At 44.6% G+C, this 23051-nt stretch overlaps 2 protein-coding genes across 3 annotated transcripts in view; one reads left to right on the top strand and one right to left on the bottom strand.

Moving 5' to 3' along the window:
- The window catches only part of ZGLP1 (zinc finger GATA like protein 1), a 41327-nt gene extending 22605 nt beyond the window's left edge, over positions 1-18722 (top strand). For both annotated transcript variants that reach the window (XM_073590613.1, XM_073590614.1), the window contains exons 5-6: positions 15073-15181; positions 18550-18722. In XM_073590613.1, the coding sequence (XP_073446714.1) occupies positions 15073-15175 (103 nt within the window). In that variant the 3' untranslated portion in view covers positions 15176-15181; positions 18550-18722. The remainder of the gene's footprint in view (positions 1-15072; positions 15182-18549) is intronic.
- Positions 18723-19181: 459 nt separating this feature from the next.
- The window catches only part of LOC141101490 (limbic system-associated membrane protein-like), a 28641-nt gene continuing 24771 nt past the window's right edge, over positions 19182-23051 (bottom strand). Inside the window, exons 4-5 of the mRNA XM_073590615.1 lie at positions 21107-21379; positions 19182-19379 (exon numbers count right to left, since the gene is read on the bottom strand). Of these exons, the coding sequence (XP_073446716.1) occupies positions 19264-19379; positions 21107-21379 (389 nt within the window). The 3' untranslated portion in view covers positions 19182-19263. The remainder of the gene's footprint in view (positions 19380-21106; positions 21380-23051) is intronic.

A 23051-nucleotide genomic window follows, 5' to 3' on the forward strand; every position in this document is an offset into this window, starting at 1 on the left:
CCCTCGTCCCTCAGTGTATAACATCTGGCTCCTCAACCCTCAGTGTATAACATCCGGCCCCTCAGTGTATAACATCCAGCCACTCAGTGTATAACATCCGGCCCCTCGCCCCTCAGTGTATAACATCCGACCCCTCATCCCTCAGTCTATAACATCCAACCCCTCGTCCCTCAGTGTATAACATCCGGCCCCTCAGTGTATAACATCCGACCCCTCAGTTTATAACATCCGACCCTTCGTCCCTCAGTGTATAACATCCGGTCCTTCACCCCTCAGTGTATAACATCCGGCTCCTCAACCCTCAGTGTATAACATCCGGCTCCTCGACCCTCAGTGTATAACATCCGGCTCCTCGACCCTCCGTGTATAACATCTGGCTCCTCGACCCTCAGTGTATAACATCTGGCCCCTCGTCCCTCAGTGTATAACATCTGGCTCCTCAACCCTCAGTGTATAACATCCGGCCCCTCAGTGTATAACATCCGACCCCTCATCCCTCAGTCTATAACATCCAACCCCTCGTCCCTCAGTGTATAACATCCGGCCCCTCAGTGTATAACATCCGACCCCTCAGTGTATAACATCCGACCCCTCGTCCCTCAGTGTATAACATCCGGTCCTTCACCCCTCAGTGTATAACATCCGGCCCCTCGCCCCTCAGTGTATAACATCCAACCCCTCATCCCTCAGTGTCTAACATCCGGCCCCTCAGTGTATAACATCCGGCCCCTCGCCCCTCAATGTATAACATCTGGCTCCTCAACCCTCAGTGTATAACATCCGGCCCCTCAGTGTATAACATCCGACCCCTCGTCCCTCAGTGTATAACATCCGGTCCTTCACCCCTCAGTGTATAACATCCAGCCCCTCGCCCCTCAGTGTATAACATCCGACCCCTCATCCCTCAGTGTATAACATCCGGTCCTTCACCCCTCAGTGTATAACATCCGGCCCCTCGCCCCTCAGTGTATAACATCCGGTCCTTCACCCCTCAGTGTATAACATCCAGCCCCTCGCCCCTCAGTGTATAACATCCGACCCCTCGTCCCTCAGTCTATAACATCCAACCCCTCATCCCTCAGTGTCTAACATCCGGCCCCTCAGTGTATAACATCCGGCCCCTCGCCCCTCAATGTATAACATCTGGCTCCTCAACCCTCAGTCTATAACATCCAACCCCTCGTCCCTCAGTGTATAACATCCGGTCCCTCGCCCCTCAGTGTATAACATCTGGCCCCTCGCCCCTCAATGTATAACATCTGACTCCTTGCCCCTCAGTGTATAACATCCGGCCTCTCGCCCCTCAGTGTATAACATCCGGCCTCTCGCCCCTCAGTGTATAACATCCGGCCTCTCGCCCCTCAGTGTATAACATCCGGCCTCTCGCCCCTCAGTGTATAACATCCGGCCTCTCGCCCCTCAGTGTATAACATCCGGCCTCTCGCCCCTCAGTGTATAACATCCGGCCTCTCGCCCCTCAGTGTATAACATCCGGCCTCTCGCCCCTCAGTGTATAACATCCGGCCTCTCGCCCCTCAGTGTATAACATCCGGCCTCTCGCCCCTCAGTGTATAACATCCGGCCTCTCGCCCCTCAGTGTATAACATCCGGCCTCTCGCCCCTCAGTGTATAACATCCGGCCTCTCGCCCCTCAGTGTATAACATCCGGCCTCTCGCCCCTCAGTGTATAACATCCGGCCTCTCGCCCCTCACTGTATAACATCCGGACCCTCAGTGTATAACATCTGCCTCCTCACCCCTCAGTATATAAAATCTGGCTCCTCGACCCTCAGTATATAACATCTGGCTCCTCGACCCTCAGTAAATAACATCTGGCTCCTCGCCCCTCAGTGTATAACTTCCGGCCCCTCGCCCCTCAGTGTATAACATCTGGCTCCTCGACCCTCAGTGTATAACATCCTGCCCCTCAGTGTATAACATCTGGCCCCTCAGTGTATAACATCCGGCCCCTCAGTGTATAACATCCGGCCCCTTGCCCCTCAGTGTATAACATCCAGCCCCTCGCCCCTCAGTGTATAATATCCAGCCCCTCAGTGTATAACATCCGGCCCCTCGCCCCTCAGTGTATAACATCCGGCCCCTCGCCCCTCAGTGTATAACATCCGGCCTCTCGCCCCTCAGGGTATAACATCCAGTCCCTCGCCCCTCAGTGTATAACATCTGCCTCCTCACTCCTCAGTATATGACATCAGGCTCCTCGCCCCTCAGTGTATAACATCCAGCCTCTCAGTGTATAACATCCGGCCCCTCGCCCCTCAGTGTATAACATCCGGCTCCTCGCCCCTCAGTGTATAACATCCGGCCCCTCCCCCTCAGTGTATAACATCCAGCCCCTCCCCCTCAGTGTATAACATCCGGCCCCTCCTCCCTCAGTGTATAACATCTGCCTCCTCACCCCTCAGTGTATAACATTTGGCTCCTCGACCATCAGTGTATAACATCTGGCTTCTCGCCCCTCAGTGTATAACATCCGGCCTCTCGCCCCTCAGTGTATAACATCCGGCCTCTCGCCCCTCAGTGTATAACATCCGGCCTCTCGCCCCTCAGTGTATAACATCCGGCCTCTCGCCCCTCAGTGTATAACATCCGGCCTCTCGCCCCTCAGTGTATAACATCCGGCCTCTCGCCCCTCAGTGTATAACATCCGGCCTCTCGCCCCTCACTGTATAACATCCGGCCTCTCGCCCCTCACTGTATAACATCCGGCCTCTCGCCCCTCACTGTATAACATCCGGCCTCTCGCCCCTCACTGTATAACATCCGGCCTCTCGCCCCTCACTGTATAACATCCGGCCTCTCGCCCCTCACTGTATAACATCCGGACCCTCAGTGTATAACATCTGCCTCCTCACCCCTCAGTATATAAAATCTGGCTCCTCGACCCTCAGTATATAACATCTGGCTCCTCGACCCTCAGTAAATAACATCTGGCTCCTCGACCCTCAGTGTATAACTTCCGGCCCCTCGCCCCTCAGTGTATAACATCTGGCTCCTCGACCCTCAGTGTATAACATCCTGCCCCTCAGTGTATAACATCTGGCCCCTCAGTGTATAACATCCGGCCCCTCAGTGTATAACATCCGGCCCCTTGCCCCTCAGTGTATAACATCCAGCCCCTCGCCCCTCAGTGTATAATATCCAGCCCCTCAGTGTATAACATCCGGCCCCTCGCCCCTCAGTGTATAACATCCGGCCTCTCGCCCCTCAGGGTATAACATCCAGTCCCTCGCCCCTCAGTGTATAACATCTGCCTCCTCACTCCTCAGTATATGACATCAGGCTCCTCGCCCCTCAGTGTATAACATCCAGCCTCTCAGTGTATAACATCCGGCCCCTCGCCCCTCAGTGTATAACATCCGGCCCCTCGCCCCTCAGTGTATAACATCCGGCTCCTCGCCCCTCAGTGTATAACATCCGGCCCCTCCCCCTCAGTGTATAACATCCGGCCCCTCCCCCTCAGTGTATAACATCCGGCCCCTCCTCCCTCAGTGTATAACATCTGCCTCCTCACCCCTCAGTGTATAACATTTGGCTCCTCGACCATCAGTGTATAACATCTGGCTTCTCGCCCCTCAGTGTATAACATCCGGCCCCTCACCCCTGGAGTGTAACACCCGGCCACTCACCATGAGTTTACTGGCATGTGACAGAACGCATGGTGGTGCAAAGCTCACTGATACCAGCCTGATCCAATAGAAGCCACAGGGAAACAAGGCCGTTAATGAAATTTCTTCCCCCATCAGCTATGGGTGATATTATTGAGAAATAGAAGGAACCGCAGCAACTCAGCCATAAAGTGAAGACCCCATAATGTTACAGAGCGGGGGGCCGAGTACTGTGGATCAGAGGGCAGAAAAGTTACCAACGCTATGCTGACCCCATAACTGCAGAGTCCATACCTCCTGTAGTATTACGTTGACCACAAACACAAAGGATATTACGCCAGAAAATGAGACTAACAGTTCTTGTAATGATGACAGCAATAATAGATACAAGGAGAGACAGCTGGAGCGTGTCACACAAGGTGTGCTCCAGCTATGGCAATATAAAGTTCAATATAAACGGTACAATCGATATGTACAGACTACTTTCTTGTAAATTCCTACCTGGCTTCCTATATTCGGGCCACGCTGCTCTATATCCTAACACAGTTGAACACCGGTGTCACACTCACAGTTCTGCAGCACTGAGGAGAAAGTCTGTTAACTTCTGCTTGGTCCTGATGTAGTGGAGCCGAGTTTGCTGTGTTGCACTCCTCCTTAAGGTTAACTCTTCCGTCTTTTTCTGAGTCTGGAGAAGTCTCGTCCCACTTTCAATACTGAGGGGTCACTGGTACCAAAGCGTTGCTTTCTCTCTCCAGGTTACAGGTGCTTGGGGCAAACTGTCTCAGCTGTGCTATGCAACCCTTTGTTTCTGACCTGGTTCTACTAGTCGATCCTGCGGTCATCAGGCACTATCTTGTCCCTTAAAGCTGCTAATTAATTTAATAGTCTCTCAGTGTTCAGACACCCTTATTCGTTTGTCTTACTGACCCAGGCACGAGTCTCTCCCTGTCTCCACTTCTGGATCAGACACTTTCTACTTCTTGCTTAAACCAATACAGAGCAAGCTGCAAGGGGTAAATGACTAGTCCAAGTGCACACAAATCAGAGAGAAGCATTGTCTCTTAAAGTCACAGTATAATTCAGTTCTTTGCAGGGGCTGGCTCTCTACTCAGCACAATGCCAAGCGTCCGATGCAATTGTTTAAAGCCGCCACCCCTGGACTCTGGAGGAAACGTGTTCTGTGCAGGGACGGATAACATTTCTCTATCTGGTGTCTAATGGACAAGTCTTCATTTGGTGATTCCAGGAGGACGTTACCCACCTGAGTGCACTGTGCCGCTGTGCAGTTTGGTGGAGGTGGATAATGCTATGGGCTTGTTCTCAGGGGTTCCCCTCTGCACCTTTAGTTTTTCAGCACAACACATAGTTGACAATTGTGGTTTCAGCTTTGTGGGAACAGTTTGGGGAAAACCTTTTTCTGCTCCCCATCACTGTGCCCAGTGCACAAGCTCCATCCAGACATGGGGGGAGTTTGATGGAAAAAATGTGACCGGCCGCACATGACCTCAGTCCCATCCAATACCTTAGTACTTTTCTCCACAGTCCCAAATAAACTGAGACATTCAGTGTCCATATAAACACTGTCCTGAGACTGGCATGTACAGTTCATTGCAAAAGTATTTGGCCCCCTGGAACTTTTCAGCCTTTTCCCACATATCATGCTTCAAACATAAAGATACCAAATGTAAATTTTTGGTGAAGAATCAAAAACAAGTGGGACACAATTGCGAAGTTGAACGAAATTTATTGGTTATTTTACATTTTTGTGGAAATTCAAAAACTGAAAAGTGGGGCGTGCAATATTATTCGGCCCCTTTACTTTCAGTGCATCAAACTCACTCCAGAAGTTCATTGTGGATCTCTGAATGATCCAATGTTGTCCTAAATTACTAATGATGATAAATATAATCCACCTGTGTGTAATCAAGTCTCCGTATAAATGCACCTGCTCTGTGATAGTCTCAGGGTTCTGTTTGAAGCACAGAGAGCATCATGAAGACCAAGGAACACAACAGGCAGGTCCATGATACTGTTGTGGAGAAGTTTAAAGCCGGATTTTGATACAAAATGATTTCCAAAACTTTAAACATCCCAATGAACACTGTGCAAGCGATCATATTGAAATGGAACGAGTATCATACCACTGCAAATCTACCAAGACCCAGCCGTCCCTCTAAACTTTCATCTCAAACAAGGAGAAGACTGATCAGAGATGCAGCCAAGAGGCCCATGATCACTCTGGATGAACTGCAGAGATCTACAGCTGAGGTGGGGCAGTCAGTCCATAGAACAACAATCAGTCGTACACTGCACAAATCTGGCCTTTATTGAAGAGTGGCAAGAAGAAAGCCATTTCTCAAAGATATCCATAAAAAGTGTCATTTAAAGTTTGCAACAAGCCACCTGGGAGACACACCAAACATGTGGAAGAAGGTGCTCTGGTCAGATGAAACCAAAATCAAACTGTTTGGCAACAATGCCAAACGATATGTTTGGCGTAAGGGCAACACAGCTCATCACCCTGAACACACCATCCCCACTGTCAAACATGGTGGTGGCAGCATCATGGTTTGGGCCTGCTTTTCTTCAGCAGGGACAGGGAAGATGGTTAAAATTGATGGGAAGATGGATGGAGCCAAATACAGGACCATTCTTGAAGAAAACCTGTTGGAGTCTGCATGTGCTGTTCCATCTAAAGTTATGATTATATGCTTATATAGATTGATTTATGTTACCATTCTTTGTGTTCAGTTGCATTTGGTCTGCTGCCACCTGCTGTCCTTTTTCTGTATAGCAGACTGCAGCTAATTAATTCTAGCACATGCCTTCCACTTCCAGGTCAGGTCATTCCTTCTCTTCCTGCCGGTGGCCATTATTAGTTTCATTTTCTCCTGGGAGAGACACGCTTACCAGGCTGTGAAAGGCATCAGTTTTTTTACCACAATTTTCTCAATTTGCTGAATCATCTTGCTACCAACTTGCTGCACACCTTGCTGCACACACATTGCTGTACCACTTTGGTCGTTACACCTGCATTTCTGGAGAAGTACTGCATTACCAATCATACGCTGTATGTCCAGATTTCCAATAAACAAGTCTGGACTTCACAATATCTGGTTTGTATCATCTCTCCGGACGCATGAACAGCAAAACAGCACCAATGGTCCTGTCTGCTCTGCATTGAGGAAATGGAAGGTAGGAATCTTTCCCAGCCCCAATCAACTACACCTCCATTCGCCTCATGTGGGGACAGAACACTGCAAAAGTCCTGAGATTGGGACGGAGATTTATGTTCCAACAAGACAATAATCCTAAACATAAAGCAAAATCTACAATGGAATGGTTCACAAATAAACGTATTCAGGTATTAGAATGGTCAAGTCACAGTCCAGACCTGAATCCCATTGAGAATCTGTGGAAAGAGCTGAAAACTGCTGTTCACATCAAGGGAACCTCTACCATATATTTTGGGGTTGTTCAAAGATATAAAGCAGCAAATGAGATAAAATATAACTTTTAATATACCAATTAAAACAATACCAAAAATAATGTCACCCACAAGTGAATTTGTTAAAATGCAAAATGAATGGGTGATCCTCAGAGGATATTTGAAAACACCCAAAAGCATAGCATTAGGGATATAGAATGTAGCTGAAAAAACAGACAACAACCTATATGATGGATACAGCATGAAAAATAGCACAGTACTATAACCAATCGCACATGTATACACATGTATAATGCTTGAGACCAGACCAAGGGTTCATAGCCCCAAATAACAAGATTTCAAAAATAGGAACGAGATTTCAAAAAAAGGAACAATCTCACCAGTTAATGCAGACGGTCAGGAGTCATCAGGGATACTCTGTATACCTACAGGAAGGTAGCGACGGGAAGGCAATACCCTGTCAATTCCCCTACATGCTAACCATTAAACTGATCCCCAGACTCCTGCCCTTACAAGGGCAGTCCACAACTAGCCCTATATTGCACATGCCCTGCACTTTCCCTATAAGGAGCGTCCCAACGCGTTTCATCCAAGTAACTCTTCAGGGGACTAACTTGTTCAAAGTGCCATAGTGCTATAGCTAAGAGAAATACATCCTCCCGCTCTCTATACTATCTGCTGTCAGCAGATAGTATAGAGAGCGGGAGGATGTATTTCTCTTAGCTATAGCACTATGGCACTTTGAACAAGTTAGTCCCCTGAAGAGTTACTTGGATGAAACGCGTTGGGACGCTCCTTATAGGGAAAGTGCAGGGCATGTGCAATATAGGGCTAGTTGTGGACTGCCCTTGTAAGGGCAGGAGTCTGGGGATCAGTTTAATGGTTAGCATGTAGGGGAATTGACAGGGTATTGCCTTCCCGTCGCTACCTTCCTGTAGGTATACAGAGTATCCCTGATGACTCCTGACCGTCTGCATTAACTGGTGAGATTGTTCCTTTTTTTGAAATCTCGTTCCTATTTTTGAAATCTCGTTATTTGGGGCTATGAACCCTTGGTCTGGTCTCAAGCATTATACATGTGTATACATGTGCGATTGGTTATAGTACTGTGCTATTTTTCATGCTGTATCCATCATATAGGTTGTTGTCTGTTTTTTCAGCTACATTCTATATCCCTAATGCTATGCTTTTGGGTGTTTTCAAATATCCTCTGAGGATCACCCATTCATTTTGCATTTTAACAAATTCACTTGTGGGTGACATTATTTTTGGTATTGTTTTAATTGGTATATTAAAAGTTATATTTTATCTCATTTGCTGCTTTATATTGTAAAATTTGATGGGAAATATTTGCCATTTCGGACTGATATTGGCTTTGCTTTATTTGGTTGTTCAAAGATCAAAAACCTCTGGTTCCAGGTCACACGGCACATTAACCTCATTGCTAAGGACTTCACAATTACGCCTGAAAGAGCACTTCTTTCATTAGACATGGAACAGTTTGATGATTCGGTAAGATACATTATCATACACATCCTCTTAGTGACTAAGACCATGTTAGCACAATGGTGGAAGAAAGTCGAGGTTCCTAAGTTTTCGGACATACTTGATAAGATAGGCCAACATAGTGATTTAGAACTCAAATTTGCGATTAACAACAATCACATCCACAAATATACAAAAAAATGGAAGACTTGAAACAACAAATTCCATATCAAATAGACCTATTAAGAGGTATTATATTTTGAGGCCTAAACATGGCCGTTGTAGTACCGGGATGTTGTATCTCCTTCCAAGAATGTTACCCCATAATAAGGATTGGCGATTTTCTTTTCCTTTTATGTTATTTGCTATATGCTATTTAATGCCTATTTGTGGGTTCTTTAGTTTTAAATTTTTTCCGTACCTGTACAAGGTTCTTTACTTCCCATTCCCTTTCCTCCCTTCCTACCTTCCTTCCCATTCCCTGTTTAATTACCGAAAACCAATAAAATTATTTGAAAAGAAAGCTGCTGTTCACAAACGATCTCCATCAAACCTCACTGAGCTCGAGCTGTTTGCCAAGGAAGAATGGGCAAGAAATTCAGTCTCTCAATGTACAAAACTGATAGAGACATACCCCAAGCGACTTGCAGCTGTAATCACAGCAAAAGGTGGCGCAACAAAGTATTAAGATAAAGGGGCCGAATAATATTGCACGCCCCACTTTTCAGTTTTTGAATTTCCACAAAAATGTAAAATAACCAATAAATTCCGTTCAACTTCACAATTGTGTCCCACTTGTTGTTGATTCTTCACCAAAAATTTACATTTGGTATCTTTATGCTTGAAGCATGATATGTGGGAAATGGTTGAAAAGTTCCAGGGGGGCCGAATACTCCCCCAAGGCACTGTATTTACCCTACTGAGCAATAAAAGGAGCCACAACATGGCAACATAGAGGCAAGAGTTGCTAACAGAGCCATACAGTGGCCAGACGGAGCCATACAGTGGCCAGACGGAGCCATACAGTGGCCAGACGGAGCCATACAGTGGCCAGACGGAGCCATACAGTGCTCAGACAGAGCCATATAGTGCATTACTATTTGAGGAGCTAGTAAGGCTGTAACTCCACCTGCATTTCGTTCTCTGCAGTTTTTTTCTTATTAGTTTTTTTAATTTATTCGATTTCTATAAAAGTAATTGTATCAGTGGGAGGCGATGCGTCTTTTCTTGGTCGGGTTGATGATCATATTTCCCTAGGTGTCGGTATATAAACCGCTTCTGTTCTAAATGAGATTGTTGTTGCATTTCATGTAGAGAGGAGAGGTTTTTTGGCTCTGTATGGATCACCTCGCCCATCGCCTTTCTTGTATTTATGACTTGTTGATGCATCTACAGAGATCTGTCTACAGCCATCATTTCTCATGCCGCTCCTACCCACACAGTGTTTCCACCCGGCACTGGAAATCTTCCCACATTCCTCGGCGTGCACGGGAATTCCCATTTAGCACATATGCAACTAAATTTTTCCACTGAATTAACTGAAATGTTGGAAAACATCTGCAAAACAAATGCCTGACGTAGGATGGGAGTCTCTTCTTTATGTATTCCATGCCCTGCTGTGTTCCTAAATCCTAGGACACCGCTCTCCTCTGCTGCTCCATAAAGCAGAACCGGTGTGAACTGATTCAGCTCTGTAGTGGTATATCACCAGCTGTATAGCAGAGTTATGCTACAGCAAAGTAGCAGAGCTGGGCTTGTCACAAGGCAGAACTGGCCAGCGGTGTAGCATAGTTACTGGGTGATGTAGCGGAACTGGCCAATGGTGTAGCAGTTACCCAGTGATACAGCAAAGCTTGGTTTGTCACAAGGCAGAACAGGCTAGGGGTGTTGCAGAGTTACCCACTAATGTAGCAGAACTGGGCTTGTCACAACGCAGAACTGGCCAGCGGTGTAGCGGAACTGGCCAATGGTGTAGCAGAGTTACCCAGTGATACAGCAAAGCTTGGTTTGTGACAAGGCAGAACTGGACAGCAGTGTAGAAGAGTTACCCAGTGATATAGAAAAACAGGCTAGCAGTGTAGCAGAGTTCCCCAGTGATGTAGCAGAGCTGGGTTTTCTATAAGGCAGAATTAGCCAGTGGTGTAGTGTAACAGAGTTACACAGTGATGTAGCAGAGCTGAGTTTGCCAGTTGGTTCTAAGCAGAGCATTGGAGCAGCCGGCCTTGGTAGCAGCACGGATGCTGATGACCTGGATACCCAAGCGGTAGCACAGTATCTGAGATGGCCTATAAGTAGGGATCAGCAAACCTGGTTCTCACGAGGGCACTGTGATGATGTCAGCGACCATTGCACATTTGACATCAACCGCAAAAGCATTATCCCAATTGCCATTGCACCAGGTGAATCTGAATGAGCCAAGGCTAAGTGCAAAATTTGGTTTATCTAATGGATGCGGCATTTCTGTTGCAGCTGAGGGCTGGTCTTATTAGGCTGGGAAGGGACCAATATCCATTGCTCTTCCCAGTCTATTAATATTAGCCTCCAGCTGTCTGCTTTGCCTTAGCTGGTTATTAAAAATATAGGTGACCCCACTTCATTTATTTAGGGTCACCATATTTTTAAAAAACAGAAAAGGCAAAGGAAAAAGCTGGGCGCTTATGTATCCATGGCCCTTCCCAGCCTAGTAACATCAGCCCCCAGCTTTCTGCTTTGCCTTAGGTGGTTATTAAAAATAGAGGGGACCTCGCTTCATTTTTTTTAGGGTCCCTCTATTTTTAATAACCAGTAAAAGGTAAATCAGAAAGCTGGGGGTTGATATATCCATGGCCCTTCCCAGACTATTAATATCAGCCCCTAGGGGATATTGGTCTTTTCCCAACATAATAAGACCAGCTCACAGCTGTCTGCTTTCCATTGGCTGGTTATAAAAAATAGGAGGAGTCCCATGTAGTACAGTAAAATACACACGCAAAGCACTCCTCCACTTGGACCTCTGTCTTCTGGTTCAAGATTTTTTATTCTATGTTATTTTAAGTCATTTTCGTATCCACATTTGTTTGCAGGGCAGTTGTCCTGCTTTTACCCCAATTTTGCTTCCTTTTGTAACCCAGTAGTCTGTACTACCACCATTTTACAGCACCAAAGTTCGGGTCCCCATTGACTTATATGGGGTTTGAGAGCAGGTTCAAGTTTGGATACCCGAACCAAACTTTGGACTCAAGTTTGAATCTTCCGAACCCGAACTTCCACAGGTTCACTCATCTCTAGCTATAAGGCCTCAGAGCATGATGTCAAAGGTGTGCATCAGGTTGCAGTTGCAGCCTGAAGTACTGAGGAATAGTGAGAACCAGTGGAAGTAGGAAGAATAAGTTCTCAGAGTTGGGTCCAGGGTAGGTGAGAAACAGATTCTAGGGTAATCATGGTTTCAGAGGTGTTTCCATCTGGGACATTTATGACATGTACAGTAGATAGGATTTAACTTGAGTATTTGACAGATGTGGGTTCTGCACTAAAAAAAGAATTGCAAATTCGTGTTTGAAAAATGGGATGATATTCCAAGTGGGGCAGTATGTGAAACAAAAAAAGTTATTATGTGGGAAAGTGTATGGTGTCAATCAAAACTACAATTCATCCTAAAAGAACAAGGCGTTATATGGCTTTGCTGACAGAAAAAAAATCTGGCTCCTGAAAGCAAGGCAGAAAAAAAACAAAAGCTTGAAAAAAGTAAAAAAATAAATTGGACATGTGCCACAGCCCCATAGAAAAACATTGGCCCAAGTGCGATCTGATGTTTTGTCAGATTGTACTTGGGCCGAAAAAATTTTGCTCGTGTTTAAAAATCGAGTGAAGGGGTTGAAACTACAATGTCAGAAGAACTGATGGGTGAAACTCAATAGGAGGTGAATAATTCAGTATGCAGTGAGCGCCCCTTGTGGTGGTGGCATATATCCACTATACAGTTTCCCAACTGCCCACACCAAACTGCTACCAGGTCTGCGTGTGGGTATGATGCTTTTATTTTCTATTTAGACTTGTCATCCTTCCAATATGTCCCGGCGATCATTCAGGTGTTTGTGATTTTTGATGAAATGTCGGCATTGACGTTACTCTTGAGTGTCCGTGGCTTGCTCCTTCTGATCCCTCTCGTGTGACTCCTGCTCCCTTATCATGGGGTCGTGAGCTCCATCCTTATCTGCCGCCTGCAGTTTTTGGATGTTTAGTGACATTCTGGATGAGTTATTACTGCACCCATGGCGTATTTTTAGCAGCTTGACCGCTCCTTGGAAGATCTGAACTGTTCCAAGTCTTTTTTTTCTTATTGAGATCTCAAAGCTAGTTCTGGAAATGACTTTGCAGCCCAAAATATTTTTTCATTAAATTTTCTCCTTTTTCTTGCGTAGTAGTGATCTCTAAAAAGAAACGATCTCATTACCATTACTGTATGCTGCGGTTAAGGGTCTTCTTGTAAGGTGCAGATGTTGCTTCATCCCTTGTATATCAGTAGCAAAAATGAACATTGGTTAATATCGTGAAATAATTTTGCTGCATGTTTTGTGTAAATATGTTGAGAAATTTTATCACTGTCTTTCATTATGAGGGTGAAAGTGATTATTTCCCCTTTTAAAGCGGGATCTGTCACTAGGTCAAAAGTGGGCAGTTTATGTTCTTATTTTATTCCCATTGCTCCCCTGAAATTTATTTATTTTTTTAATTTTTTTTTATTTTTGCACACGATACCAGAGATGCGGGCCAGCTTTTATTCACTTTACAAAAGAGGTGTGGTTTAAAAAGGTAATAATAGAGAACAGTCTAAAGACACGCCCCTGAGGATCATGTGAGCTAGACCCCTTTATGTAAAAGCTAACCCCAATTATAAAGGCCCTTATATTAGGTACCATATAGAGGATATGAAAAGCAAAATATCGTGGGGAGAAGTGGGAATAAAATAAGTGCATAAACTGGTCACTTTTAAAGGGGAAATCATCACTTTTACCCACATAATCAATTACAGTGATTAATGTTCTCAACATAATTCTGTAAAAACGACCTCTCACAAAAAGTGACCAATTTATACTCTTATTTTATTCCTGTTGCTCCCCTGAGTATTCTGTTTTTTTGTATTTTTAAATGCTCCATACAGGTCCTTAGTGCTAGTTTTTACTGTCCTTTAGAAAGGGGTGGAGCTCACAGGATCCTCTGGGGCGTGTCTTTAGAACTGCTTTGCATAATTACTCTGTAAGCCATGCCCCTTTTGTAAAGACTATAAAAACTAAAACTAGATAAAAAAAAAAGCCCAAATATCTGGAACCGTATGGGGATATTAAAAAACAAACAATTGAGTCCCTAAAAATTTGGATTCTGGTGGTAAATCTGACCTTTTTTGGGGAAATTAGTAACAAATTGGATTCACTCATCTGTAGACTTTAGATATTGTCCCTCTCTGTGAGTCTCAGTGCTCCTGTGCCTTATTGAGGAGTACCTGCCATGCAAGTGCGAGTCTTTGGGGAACTTGGGAACCTTCTCTGTAAGTTCCTGCTGGGTGACTATGCCCCATATCCGGCTATTACCCCTTGTCTTCTCCAGTGTGGGGGCAGCCTAGGCCAGCTATCACATTTGCACATGCATTCACCCTTTCGCCCCTTACATTTTGCAAATTATTGGGTGATCGTATATGTATTTATTTTTTAAGGGCTGAATTCATTTGTTGCCTTTTTTTGTCTAAAATGAGCAGTGAAATACTTTAAGTATGTGAAAGGCATCAGGGCATGCTGGGAGTTGTAGTTTTATTAAAGAATAATTCTCATGCAAAGCGGCTTCAGCTGCTGCACTCTTCGCTTTCATGAAATTCTTGGCATCTTCACAGAGTGAAATCCGCGCTGTGATCTCATTCCTGCCTTGTACTGAAATCTGGATTCTTCTGTAAAACATTGTTTTAGTAACTGCGCTGTGTGTTTCTGGTCGTCAAGAGCCCAGTTCAGGGTTTCTCAGATTTTTTTTTTTCCATTTCCAAATATATGAAAATAGATAAGTTCACGGACGTTGCCTACATGGGAAAGTGCTGTACAGCGGGCACCGTTACCCCCACTGAGCAGCTGCATTCTTAGCATTGGTGGGTTTTCATCAGCGCATACTGTATGTCATATCCTAATCTATGATAAGATCCAGCATAGCCTGTCGCTCCATTGTATGGCTTGCTTCCAGGAACTTTCTACCTCCGACCTGGGATGTGCAGTCATCTAACACCTTAAAAGTCGAAATTGTCATTTTTTTTTTTTTTTAAGTTTTTCTGTCATTTTTTTTTATATATCTTAACTTGTAGTTATATCTCAGGGATGTTTTTTTATTTGTCATTGTCATAAATGGAGTTATGACCTATGCACGTCATAGGCTATGGGCACGGGGAGAACATACAGACTCCTTGCAGATGATGTCTTTGGTGGGATACATCTAAACGATTATAATATGTACACCTGTTATATATCGGACATAAGTGTTGCTTCTATAATCTTTTAGGTACAAAAAATATGGTCTGAAATGTGGCCGATGTTGGAATATCCCAAAAAGAGATGGGAAATCCTGCTCCAAATACTGTGGATGTGGCGGCATATTCGTATAGAATAAGGTACCTTCATGTTTTGTCTTCCTAAGCCCACACTGTACCCTATACATTGAGTAATAGCAACTCAAAGTCAACCGGCTATAGTGCCAGTGCAGCATAAAGGGACAGTGTCCTGTATAACAATACTTCAGAAGGCCAACTATGAGCCTATAGCTGTCTATACTGAGAAGGTAGTCACAATGGCGTTCAGTTCTGGGTTGTCACTCTGGGAATAGTAACCCTATTAGGAGAGCAACCTCTGTAACTACAGTGTAACATCCAACCTCTGTAACCTACAGTGTAACTTGCAGCCTCTGTAACTACAGTGTAACACGCAACCTCTGTAACCTACAGTGTAACATGCAACCTCTGTAACCTACAGTGTAACATGCAGCCTCTGTAACCTACAGTGTAACTTGCAGCCTCTGTAACCGGCAGTGTATCATCCAACCTCTGTAACCTACAGTGTAACATGCAGCCTCTGTAACCTACAGTGTAACTTGCAGCCTCTGTAACCGGCAGTGTATCATCCAACCTCTGTAACTACAGTGTAACTTGCAGCCTCTGTAACCTACAGTGTAACTTGCAGCCTCTGTAACCGGCAGTGTATCATCCAACCTCTGTAACCTACAGTGTAACTTGCAGCCTCTGTAACCTACAGTGTAACTTGCAGCCTCTGTAACCGGCAGTGTATCATCCAACCTCTGTAACCTACAGTGTAACTTGCAGCCTCTGTAACCTACAGTGTAACTTGCAGCCTCTGTAACCGGCAGTGTATCATCCAACCTCTGTAACCTACAGTGTAACTTGCAGCCTCTGTAACCTACAGTGTAACTTGCAGCCTCTGTAACCGGCAGTGTATCATCCAACCTCTGTAACTACAGTGTAACTTGCAGCCTCTGTAACTACAGTGTAACACGCAACCTCTGTAACCTACAGTGTAACTTGCAGCCTCTGTAACCTACAGTGTAACTTGCAGCCTGTGTAACCTACAGTGTAGCACAATGCTGTGAAGTAATACCAAAAACAAACCCCTCTAATGAATCATAGATATCCCATGATGAGAACAATGTTAAGGCCCTTTTACATTTAGCGATGCACCAGCGATACGACCCGGTCAGGATTGCTGGTGCATCGCTAAATGATCGCTAGTGAGCTTTCATACAGAAAGATCTCACAGCGATGCAGCAGCGACGCAGCGCACGATACTCACCTTTCACACACAGCGATCCTGACGTCCTCCCGCCCGCCTCCACACGCCGCTCGTCGTCACAGCAGGAAGCCCCAGCAGGAAGCTGACGACGAGAAATGGAGCCGCCCAATCTCGCGCGATCAGCGATGGACAGCGGGGGAGCCGGTCGGAGGTAAGTATCACACATAGCGATATTGCTAGCAATATCGCTATAACGTCACAAAACCCTGGGAAACAATGATGAATTAATCATAGAGAAGGGGAGAGAAGAGCGGTCACGACACAGCAGCGGCTACCCAGGAACCCCGACGCGCGTTTCGCTACACCACTAGCTTTATCGAGGGGAAGTGTAACTTGCAGCCTCTTTAACCTACAGTGTAACTTGCAGCCTCTGTAACCTGCAATGTAACTTGCAGCCTCTGTAACCTGCAGTGTAACTTGCAGCCTCTGTAACTACAGTGTAACTTGCAGCCTCTGTAACCTGCAGTGTAACTTGCAACTTCTGTAACCTACAGTGTAACTTGCAGCCTCTGTAACCTGCAGTGTAACTTGCAGCCTCTGTAACTACAGTGTAACTTGCAGCCTCTGTAACTACAGTGTAACTTGCAGCCTCTGTAACCTGCAGTGTAACTTGCAACTTCTGTAACCTACAGTGTAACTTGCAGCCTCTGTAACTACAGTGTAACTTGCAGCCTCTTTAACCTACAGTGTAACTTGCAGCCTCTGTAACCTACAGTGTAACTTGCAGCCTCTGTAACCTGCAGTGTAACTTGCAGCCTCTGTAACCTACAGTGTAACTTGCAACTTCTGTAACCTACAGTGTAACTTGCAGCCTCTGTAACCTGCAGTGTAACTTGCAACTTCTGTAACCTACAGTGTAACTTGCAGCCTCTGTAACTACAGTGTAACTTGCAGCCTCTGTAACTACAGTGTAACTTGCAGCCTCTGTAACTACAGTGTAACTTGCAGCCTCTTTAACCTACAGTGTAACTTGCAGCCTCTGTAACCTGCAGTGTAACTTGCAGCCTCTGTAACTTGCAGCCTCTGTAACCTATAGTGTAGCTTGTAACCTACGCTATGCTATTGCACATGCTGTCTGAAAACATATATCATGATATTTCAAGAAGCCACACACATTCTTTACGTTGAACTAGTCAATAAAAGACTTTTGCCTCTACTTTGTGGATAAATTAGTGATCAAAGTATTTGACACCTAACTAGTTAATTGTTTCAAAGTGGGTGCTAACAGCGAGATTTCACTGGGGGCGTGTACTTCTTTTTCTTTTGGATGCTGACTGACAGGCGGCAACACACCGGGGATTAAAGATCATGCCCTCACAATAGCATTGACAAACAGTTTACTGAGTGATGACATGTTCCAGAGCACAGCAGGGCTGAGTGTGCGTAACAAACAGCTTTCTGCTCTCCTCTCTGGCAGTCAGTGGGGGGGGAGGAGCGGTGCTGAAGAAGTTGAGTTTCATTACAAACACTTCTGATAACTCTCCTCTCAAATTCAAATTGGCTTTAATGGCAGAAGCAAATGCACATTTACATTGCCAAAGAAAGTGTATTGCTACCAACTCTGCAGCTCCCCACCCTGCTGACTGCTGGAGATGAGAGCTGAAAGCTTTCAGTTAATCACACTCAGATCTGCTGTGCTCCAGCACATGTAACCACTCTGCAATGGGTGGAGCAGGCTGGTTTTCCGTGCCATTGTGGGGGAGCATTGTTTTTTTTAACCAGTGTTTTACTGGCTGCTTATGATTGGTCAGTGCCAGAAAGAGGAAGAAGTACTCGTCCCCAGTAAAAGCTCTCTAGTAACGCCCAGGTAGATGTAATTTTTTTTAACTGTTTAAATACAGAATACTTTGCTTATATCTCTGCAATGTAAAGTTGAAATGAAGAAAAAAGCTAGAGCAGAGTGCAGCTACAAAAACCTCTTGGGAGGACTCAACGTGTCGATGCCATATTTCCCCTGCGGGGGCGCTGCAGTGTAATTAAATGCTTGGTCCCAGGTTTCCCCACAAATTGATTGATAGAGGTCACAGCAGTAAGAAGGGGACCTTTTTAGCAAAAAAAAAAAGTGTTGTCCGAAGTGAACCCTTTGGGTATTTAGAACTGTTGCGCCTTCTCAGTAGTTTTCTATATACCCCGCTACAATTCACTATTGTAAAAAATTATCTTTCTCTTTCTGTTTTAGGAAGACGAAGTCTCCCGTAAATTTTTGAAGCATAATTTGTGTTCTCTTGCTGCTGTTTTACATACGTTTACAAATAAAATAAGAAGAAAAGTAATAATATGAAAACAAAAAGGCAAATAAAATATTTCATATTTGTTAATTCTATCAATAAAGTTAATTTATATTGTTATAAATCTGCCTCTCTTATTGTGTACTGACACAAAACTGGAATTGTCACCTCTTTAAGGCCGAGGTCACGCTTGTGAGAAACTCGCACAAATCTCTCGCCTCAATACCCGGCACTGCCGCCGGCACTCGGGAGTGGAGCGTGCGGCTTCATGTATTTCTATGCAGCTGAGCGCTCCAGTCCGAGTGCCGGGTATTGAGATGCGAGACTCGTGTGAGTTTCTCGCATGTGTGTCCCCGGCCTAAGTCATGGATTGTGCTTCCTTGAATGTGGCCGAGCTGCAGTACTAGACAAAGTCTGTAGACATGTGTGGCGCTGTTTCATAAAAACACAAAAAAATAGTAAATTTTTTTTTTTTTTTAGAAATTCCAGTGCAATCTTAGTGTTATACAAGTCTCGGGCGTGATCCGTGGCGCTCTATATCAATACTATTCTTTTCATAGGTAAAAAAGAAAATCTTGCAAAATATTTTAAAGGAATGTTTAATTCCGTTTTGTAGAAATGTAACATCGCACATCGCTCAGTATGTCAACCAATAACACAAAGGATTAAAGCAAATAATAGACACTTGCATAAGTCAGCGCCGCTGAGACTCCAAAGTACGCCGCTCTCGTCTTCTCAGCGCCGTTTCCTTTGCTCACTTTGCGGACATCGGTTTCTGGAACTGAAATGACGACATCTTTAGAGTTTGCACATCAGAACTATACACTATAGATGTCTGCCACTACTTGCTCCCCCCAGGTCTCACTTTTCAGTCCACGGATGACCTATAATCCCCACTCCTGACTTTTCTTGCATGTTTAATATCCTGCAGTTGCATCATTCCTTGTGTGCTCTCCTCATCTTTCCTGTTATCATAGTGGTTGAAACCTGAAACAAGTCTGTGTAACATAAGGGGGCAGTCAAAGCAGCTGATTTGTTCCCTAATAGTTAAAGGGGTTGTCCGGTCTTCTGATAAGTCTGTAGTCACCCTACGTGAGGTCAGACTTCTGAGTCATGATAGCATGTGGTGCGCATGCTGTGAGAATACTCTGATTCTGCGGGTGAGAGGAGACTGTCATGTGACTGCAAGTATGTGATTTGCATACATGCAGTCACATGCCGACTAGACATGCTCGGCTTCTCTCAGTCCACTTGTATTGAAAGAGGCTGAGTACATCTAGTTGAAATGTGGCTGGAAGTATGCTAATCGCATTCTTGCAGTCTTGTGACTCTCGCCGGCAATACTAGGAATTCCTGACATTGTGTGCACCGCGTGCTGTCCTGACTCAGAACTCTGCAGTCACACAGGGTGACTACAGACTTTTGTGTCAAGGCTGGACAATCCCTTTTAATTGGGTCAGTTTCCACTTGGACATAAGACACAGTTGTTGATGACTTTTTTGCCATTTTTAATTGTGGCATCGTATGTTTCTTTTTTTCTGTACTGTGATGTCAGCGCAAACATGGTGACCTTTCTTGTATTATAACTGTGCAGTGAAGTCATGTCATACATTAGTCCTGTGACATCACTGTGTGTATTATTCCTGTACTGTGACATCACTGTGTATTATCCCTGTACTGACATCACTGTGTTTATTATCCCTGTACTGTGACATCACTGTGTGTATTATCCCTGTACTGTGACATCACTGTGTGTATTATCCCTGTACTGTGACATCACTGTGTGTATTATTATCCCTGTACTGTGACATCATTGTGTGTATTATCCCTGTACTGTGACATCACTGTGTATTATCCCTGTACTGACATCACTGTGTTTATTATCCCTGTACTGTGACATTACTGTGTGTATTATCTCTGTTCTGTGGTATCACTGTGTTTATTATCCCTGGACTGTGACAACACTGTGTTTATTATCTCTGTACTGTGACATCACTGCATGTATTATCCCTGTACTGTGACATCACTGTGTTTATTATCCCTGTACTGTGACATCACTGTGTATTATCCCTGTACTGTGACATCACTGTGTATTATCCCTGTACTGTGACATCACTGTGTTTATTTTCCCTGTTCTGTGACATCATTGTGTGTATTATCTCAGTTCTGTGACATTACTGTGTGTATTATCCCTGTACTGTGACATCGCTGTGTTTATTATCCCTGTACTGTGACATCGCTGTGTGTATTATCTCTGTTCTGTGGTATCACTGTGTTTATTTTCCCTGTACTGTGACATCACTGTGTGTATTATCCCTGTACTGTGCAACACTGCGTGTATTATCCCTCTTCTGTGACATCACTGTATATTATCACCGTACTGTGACATCACTGTGTGTATTTTTCCTGTACTGTGACATCACTGCGTATTATCCCTCTTCTGTGACATCACTGTGTGTATTATTCCTGCACTTAGGACAGATTTGATTGACATTTCTAAACACTTACTGATCTCCAATTCATTTACAATGATTTTCTGTTTGAGCATCTGGATTCCGTGTTTGTTCTGTGCAATGCAGACATAAAATCCATCGTGTGCTCTCTTCACATCTTTAATATGTATGGTCCGGTTGTCCTGCTCGTAAAGGATCGGTGTTGTGGGAGTGTGCCAGCTGTAGGACGGAGGGGGCACAGCATCCGCCTCACAAATCAGAGTCAGATTTCCCCCTTCCTCTACGGAGGATGACGGCTGGACTATGATCAGCGATATTCTGGGCTCATCTGCGAGTAGGAAATATATAAGATGCTGTTATAATTGAGGCTAAGGTAGGGGAGAGCCTCGGTTGTAGACTTTGTAGGTACAGTATAGATTAATGTGATTTGTCAGAACCGACCATATTGTCCATAGAAGAAACAATAAGCAAATGTTTTGCTGGACTTTGGAGGCATGTAAATGCCTGTAATTATTTTTTTACTTCTTTTATAGGTTTTCTAAATATTCATAAACTGCTTCCCTCACCAATAACTCCCTCTAATGTAAAATAGTAAATAGGACACACAGAGAAGGGGAGGAGGGAGATGGAGATGCAGCCGTAGTTTCTCACTGAATGTTACAATGAAACAGTATGAGGAGGAGGGATCTGGAAGAAGAGAAACCATCACAATTAGCCGTGCTGTGAGTGATCATAAGAATAAAAACACTATTTCTGGCTATGTGACTTGGATTCTAAATTTTTCACCAGTTTTCCACTCTGCAGGTGGAGACTAGATGCTATGATGTCTCTCATGCACAGCAAAAGCAAGCAAAAGGGATTCCTGCTCTTCGTTCTCTTTTGAGCAGACGATCAGATGCAGCAGGAGCCTGGAGAATGTTATACAGGATTTAGCAGTGAATAAAGTATTAACGTGAGATAAAACACTTACTAGAAATCAGAAGCACAAGTTTATGAGTGTGTGTGTGTCTCTGCACTTTTCACATTGTTCCCTCCCCCACCTTCCATTGACTTCAATAGTCAGCTGTAATCTGAACTCTCAGTGAGTTGGAATTCTCTCTTATTTTGAGTAAAACAACAGTTTTTGGGAGTTTATAATTAGTTTGAGGTGGGAAGTTGATGAAATGGCTCCTAAGTGGAGAAAGAAGCTGATTTCACTGATAAGCTAATTTACAAAATCCCTTCTTATTGGCTGTTCTATTGAGTTATGCAAAAGACAGTGACCATTGCAACGTACCATGTATCTATCAAGTTTTTTCCTTACTACTATACAGAATTTCTGGAAGTAACCAATAAAGCTGGCGCCTGAGTGCTGTAAGGGTTTTTACAAGGGCATCTCGCCTACGTCTACTTCTCGGCTACGTCTACATGTCTCCTACATCCACGTCATGTCTACGTCTTGCCTACGTCCACGTCTTGCCTACGTCTACATCTCTCCTTTGTCTACATCTAGCCTATGTCTACATCTCGTTACGTCTTGGCTACATCTACATCTCGTCTGCGTCTCATCTACGTCTTGGCTACATCTACATCTCGCTTATGTCTACATCTCGTCTGAGTCTCATCTACGTCTCGGCTACATCTACATCTCGCCTACGCTACGTCTTCGTCTCGCGTATGTCTACATCTCGCCTACGTTTGTGTCTTGCCTACGTCTGTCTCGCCTACGACTGCATCTTGCCTACGTTTACATCTCCCCTATGTCTAGCCTATGTCTGCTTCTTGCCTACATCTACATCACGTCTACTTCTCACCCACATCTACATCTTGACTATGTCTCGCCTACATCTACGTCTCGCCATCTCTATGTCTCGCCTACACCTTTCTTGGAAACATTCCAGGATTGGGTTTTGGTGTTTGCCATAGGTTGAATGACTGGAAATAATGTCCATAACGATTTAGCTGCCGGTGAGGGGGCCGATCTAGATGCCACCTTCACCCAAAACCCATTTCCTTCATGC

This window comes from Dendrobates tinctorius, unplaced genomic scaffold, assembly GCF_039654945.1.
Source record: "Dendrobates tinctorius isolate UK_male_01 unplaced genomic scaffold, ASM3965494v1 ptg000118l, whole genome shotgun sequence".
Classification (NCBI taxonomy): Eukaryota; Metazoa; Chordata; class Amphibia; order Anura; family Dendrobatidae; genus Dendrobates; species Dendrobates tinctorius.